This window comes from Aptenodytes forsteri, unplaced genomic scaffold (assembly GCF_000699145.1).
Source record: "Aptenodytes forsteri isolate BGI_AS27 unplaced genomic scaffold, ASM69914v1 Scaffold410, whole genome shotgun sequence".
Classification (NCBI taxonomy): Eukaryota; Metazoa; Chordata; class Aves; order Sphenisciformes; family Spheniscidae; genus Aptenodytes; species Aptenodytes forsteri.
In genome coordinates, this window is record NW_008793958.1 from 1,275,839 (window position 1) to 1,282,089 (window position 6,251).

At 53.3% G+C, this 6,251-nt stretch overlaps 1 protein-coding gene across 1 annotated transcript in view; it reads right to left on the reverse strand.

Moving 5' to 3' along the window:
- Positions 1-6,251, reverse strand: part of DAAM1 (dishevelled associated activator of morphogenesis 1) — an 83,294-nt gene that overhangs the window by 34,633 nt on the left and 42,410 nt on the right. The window contains exon 4 of the mRNA XM_019473555.1: positions 2,579-2,650. Within this exon, the coding sequence (XP_019329100.1) occupies positions 2,579-2,650 (72 nt within the window). The remainder of the gene's footprint in view (positions 1-2,578; positions 2,651-6,251) is intronic.

The window sequence follows — 6,251 nt, forward strand, 5'->3', positions numbered from 1 at the left end:
TGCCAAGCCACGGGGACAGAGCTAGGACCTTAAACCGACTCTGGAAGTCTAAAAGTCCAGATCCTTTTGGCAATCGCAGGACTCAGGAAAAGGAGCAGTTTGGAAAAACCCCCGCGGTCTGCAAGGAGACAGCCTGGACTGGGGACAGCAGGGTGAACGCGTCGCTTTAGGCTGAAGACGCTGCCTGGAAGCACCCAGACAACTCGCTAGCACATGTAAAATTAAGCTGCGAGTGTTTGGGGCATCACAAGACAGCAACACCCCAACCCACATCGGCTTTGGAGCAGCATTGCTGATGGCCTTCCATCTCCCCGGCCACTTGGATTTTGTTTCAAAGCAGTGGGAAATGAACATCGGCCAGTGCTGAGTGAGGCTGCAGTAAGCCAGTGCCCTCTTCCCCAAACAGGTCTTCACGTCCCAGCAAGCCCTCGCAAGACACCAGGCTTCTGGGAAGAAGACTGGGACAGCTGGATCACCACCTTGAGAGGACACACTTAGCATTGTCCTGCGTGATCATTAAGTTCCAGAGTTAATGCCCTGCAGGTAGGAGTGGTGTCACCCCAAACTGCTGACCTGCAAATCATCCAGACAAGCCCATGATGGAGGATGCTTGTGACTGTCCCCCTGCAACCCTCAGACTCAGAGCAGAGAGAGGGAAAGGTTGCAGTTCAGGAGAGGAGCATCCCAACTCATGGACTCTGGATATAAATCCTGGCATGTCCCCTACAGCCCATGACCCTCCAGGAAACACACTTTGTAAAAGAAAGAGGTAAACAAGTGGATCCCAGTATCCCATAAGAAAGTGTCCAGCTGAACCCTGCTCAGAGATGCTGCAGGTGACATCTGGGTGACATGAATCTTGATGCGTTTCCAGAGGATGATCCCAGGGCTGGAGCGGGCTGTGAGGATGCAGGGGGCTAAGCCAATGCTAACTGGGGGGTCCACAGACGGAAGGTGCTAAATTGAGGCAGGGGAGAAGGAGGGGTCCTTTAGCCTCCCCTGGTACTCATGCATCCCAGCAGGTACCCATGTGTCCCTGCAGAGGAGGCTGGGGGCTCAGGGGACACCCCACAGCCTGAAGGGGATGGGATGCTCGGGGTCAGCCAGATGGGTCCTGCCAACCCTGTCGCTCCCAGGTCTCCCAGTGCAACCCACCAAGTATGTGCATCTGGGTTGGGGACAGTGGCTGTGTGCACGGGATGCCCTTTCCATCTCCCACACTGGATTTCGCTATCCGGCTGGCGCTGGGGGCCGGGACCCTGACTCCTGCAGCTCTACCTGGGTAGCACGGCTGCCTGCAGCCCCGGGCATGCAGGGGGTATGGCTTGCTCACCCTAACTCATGCAACCAAGGCCACAGCTAAAGCAACACCCCAGGTGCTTCCTGCACCATCTGACGGTGCTGGGCCCTCAGAGGTGTCAGGGTGAGCCCTGCCAGCACCGGCTGAGGCTAAGCCAAAGGAGAGAGAAAGGGTCCCAGCAGATATAAAGAGCTGCGCTGACCCCTGCATTTAACCCAGCTCCTCTTCGGCAGTGTGGCAGGGAGATCAAAGCCACCCTCCAGGCATCTGGCAGGCTTTGATCACAAGCTCTGCTCAGACTCGGGGCTTCATCCAGCTGGCAGCCCGTGGCCAGCCCTGGGTGTCCCTGCCTTCCCGGAGGGGAGCAGCACGCTCCCCCTTGCCTCGCAGCCCCCTGCTCACCCCTCTGTCCCTACTCCCACCCCAGCCCTACCTTCCCTGTCACCCTGTCCCTGTGACAACAGGGCAAAGAGGGGGAAAAAAAAAAGAAAAATTATGCTTTTCTTTTTCATTTTCCATGCTGCTTCCATCCCTAGTGCAGTGGCCACGAACCTTGGCACCTTCAGCCTCTGAAAGCAGGAGCGAGAACGGAGGGGCTCTGAACTGTGCAGCCTTGCAGGAAATACAACTGTATTTCCTACAGAAAACAGCACTATTTCTGTCTCGCCTGGCACGATGTCGACAAGAAAGTATTTCATAAAATTACATCTAAACACGTCCCTCGTGGGACGGACAACCCACAGCGTCATGTTTCACCGCGGCCGCCCAGCACGGAAGGGTGTCTCGGGAGCAAAGCGGTAGCAGGCATCCATGAAAAAGCACAGGAGCTATCGGCTTCAAAGCAACCACAGCAGCTTGGTGCCCCAGCGGCATGCACAATCAAACGGGGTCTTTAAAAACCAGCCTGGTGGCTTTATACCGAAAGCTGCTGTTTGCCATCTGTCTTGCAGCCTCCCAGCCCCAGGCAAGATGAAATGCCCTTCCTGCCATAGAAAATGCCTCCCTTTTCCAGCTGTATCTGTCGGTCTAATGGAGGATATCCTTAAATCCTCACGTCAGGGGTTTCTGAACTGCTGGGACAAATTGCAAACTACTGCCAACTGCAAATTATTGAGAGGTCCGCAGACCCGAAAGGCTGAAAACAGCCAGGTCACAACCTTGTGGCTACAACACCCGTCGCCCTCTCGGGTGCGGTGCTGGCCGTGCCACAGACTGTCACTGCTGAGCTGCTGTCCCATATGGGCTTCACAAGCGCCAAAGCGTTGGGGAAATACTTACAGCAGCCATTGAATTCAGCTGATCGATATAAAACTCCGGCCAGCTGGTGGCTCCTTTATTTTCTTCCTGGTCCTGGATGGGGGGTGGAAAAAGTGAAACGAAGACAGCAGATTAGTAGAAATAATATTGACATCCCCTGCCCTTCATGACCAACTACCTCTGAAGTGCCCTTGAACTCTTTCATTACTTTCTATCAATATAAGCTCGACTTACTACATTCTGAGCTCACCACCAACAGCTCCAGCTATGGGAACATTACCTGATTTATTGAACTAGCATATTTTATATACAGTCTGCGTTACATCATCTGCCTGTGACCAAACTCTGCCCCAATGATACTGCATCAGTCTTGTGGTTATCAGCTTTGGAGAAACCACGCTGAAATTTTACATCCAGATTTCTCTTGTACCGACTCTACAGTGCACTTGAAGTTTTGGCTGCACAGTCTTGATGAACGTGCTTTGGGGAAAAAAAAAAAGAGTCTCTTACAAGTAATGAAGAGTGAATAAATGTGACATGAACTAAGCTCCACTCTTGGAGCAGGACCATGACTTACCAACATCCTAAGAGAGACTCCAGGCACAACAGACAACTCCTCTGGGGGCTTCATTAGTTGTTAGGAGGGAACATGCACCTGGCAATGTCCCCTGTTAAAGGATGTCACCCCTGGGCCCATGATCTATGACACTGAATGATGCAGAGCCTCATTTGGTCATCCTGGTCTACAATGCCCTACGTCTGGTGGGACTCACAAGGGGTTTTCAGGTTCTACCATGTTCTTGTAGGATATAAATGAAGGACCTCTGAGCCCAGCTCAGATAAGTAACACTGCATGTCCCCAGGGACTGCTTGGAGCAAGTAGGCAGATTTTGAGGGAATACTTCAAAATCAGCCCTTTTCCCCCCTGTATTTTCCTAAAAACTTGTATCAAAAGAAGAAAAAGGATTCACAGCAGAAATGCCACACAGGTCTAGGCTGGAGTCAACCGATACTATGCAAATCCCAGGCATCTTCCCTTGGTAACCATCTTCCGTTCACAGCCCGACTCGCTGCACGGCTTTGCCCCCTCCCTAACTTTAAGAGATGTTTGCAAAGGTCATCCTACACCGCAATCGCCTGCGACAGTGGGAGCTGGACGACCTACCCTTCTGCCCCCACATCCATGCATGCAGACAACTACTGATCCTCCGGCTGATTTCAGCAAGCCCAAGGAGCACAGTCCCAAATATTTACTGCGTTTCAAGAGGCATATGGGGGAAATGTTTGTGCATCCAAACTTCCCAAGCTGCAGCTTGCCAGGATGAGAACACACGGAGTCAGTGATAGGTAATTTGGACGGGACTCAGTTCCCCCACAGGCAGCGCAGCCCATCCCTGCAGACCTTACCCTTCACTGTGCCTGGCTCTGGGATGGGAACAAAAGAAGTTTGAGAGCAACAAGGGACCTGGAAACCCCTCTCCTCTGCTTTAATACTTTGGGCTGTTCTCCCCTCCTTCTTCTGCCAAGAACTGAGGTTTTGAATGAAACACTTGATTCACCTGCCCTCCACATTTCATTTTTTTTTAAGCAAGCAGAAATCAGCAGAGAGTGAGAATTTTTCTGAGATGTTAGAAAAACAACAAAAAAATCTGTCCTACGCATGCTAGTGCCAAACCTAATAAACCTGAAAGAGGTCCCACCGCCTGTCTCTGCATGGATGGAGGACCATTCACAGTCATGCTCTGACAATTTTGCCAGCAACAAATAAAACCGTCCCTATCCTGTCCAAATAGTGCTTAAAAAAAGAGAGTTTTTGCCAGCAACAAATAAAACCGTCCCCATCCTGTCCAAATAGTGCTTAAAAAAAGAGAAATGCTCATCTGCTGCCCGAGTGTGCAACACCCAGCCTGATGAGGAGAGACAGGGATGCCTTTGGTCTTTTCACAGCCGGGAAAAATGGGATGTGCTGGCTTCTCTCTACTTTTCCCTCTCCCGAAAACTTGCCTCCAGCAAAGGCAAGAGGACAGAGGGGCAGAGACCTCTCGCCGTCCACTGGCAAATGGATTTGGTGAAGCAGTACTCTCCAGATAACCTGGGGACCGTCCAGCTGCCCATCCTGCCACATTTCTGGCCACGTCTGGGATCACGTGCAGGGACTGTCACCTGCCAGTGTAGAGTCTGGCCACCCGAAGCCATGGCCAGGGGGAGGTTTCCGCCATGGTGGGGGAAACCCAATGCCTTCCCAAGGGGTTGGGAAGAGGACATCCATTTGCAGCTGACTGGTCAGTCAGAGCTTCCCACCGCTGGATTGTGCAGAGAAGCACCTGCCGTGCCCGCAGGAATCCCGGCAGCCGGCGTGTCCACTCACACACAGCCTGCCGAAAGGCATCCAGGTTGTCGGAAAGATGCTCAGGAGCACTGAGAAAGTGTCAGGGGGCTTGAGAAACAGGGGTGTAATTTATATTTATGAGTAGAATGGAAAGGCACAAATTATATCACCACCTCCTGCAGAGCCGAAGGAAGGTCTTCTGCTTCTCCTGAGCAGGGTGGGAAAAGTAAACCATCATATTTTGCAAAGTATTTGTCACCCCAGGGAAACACACATCATTTCTGCAACCTGTGGGTTGGACCCATCAGTTTAACCCAGGTGGGACCAGCAGCCCCCGGGGAGCGAGGTGGGAGCAGGATATAGGGGAACTGCCCATGGCCAACCACCATGGGGACGCGGGGATGTGAGGTCAGGCTCCACCCGATGGCAGGTTCAATCTGCAGAGCATCGCTTGCATTATTTTCCTGCAACCAAAGGGCAGTTTCTTGGTGCTAGCCCTATTCAGTGCTGCCCCCACCCGTCCTGCTGGATGACCCCATGGTCAGTGGTGCCAAGCAGCTGGGGGGGAGGCTCCGGCCACCTTCCTGCTCGGTGACGATCCCATCTGACACAGGCACTCAGGTTTTTCTGCTTTCTCAGCTGACATCGCACACCTTCCTAAAGAGCACTCCCATCTGCTCCTGCGTGCAAAAGCGCACCCCTCCCTGGTACACACAGCCATACACAGCACTCTGTCTATATGCACCAGAAACAGGAGAGCACGTACACGTGGCGAAGGCACTGAAGAAGAAGGGAGGGATGCCAGAGAGCCACGTGCATGCCTGCCAATCCACCCCTCCGAGCCGGGGGAAGGCTCTACACAAACCCTGCAAAGCCTGCGGGCAAAGATTGTGATTTTCCCAGCTTTCCTGCCCCGTTTTAGAGGCTGGCATGCAAACAGTGCCCTGGGGGATCGCGGAGCCATGGCACCCACATGTGCCTTGAACATGGTCCAAAAAGGGACCAGCTCCTGTCACCTCCTGGAGACAACACTGGAGGTCCTCCCCATCACCCCGGGGTACCATCAGCACCTCTTATGAGGAGCATCCCTCTCCCACCAGTGCTCCCAGCAGTGACACCAGCTGGGAAGGGTGGTGAGGTCCCCACCAATGCACAGCACCAAGAGATGATGGGCTGTACCCAGCCGGGAGATTTGGGCAGGGAGCAAGACCCATGCCGAGGAATGGGGTGGGAAGGCAGCGGGGCCGGCTCACCACATATCCCAGGGCCTTTCCACATGGTGCAAACACCTGCGAGGCGGGCAGGGATCCGGACCTGCTGCTCGTTTAAGGCTGAAAGGAAGCTGTGGAGAAAAAAAATAAAGGT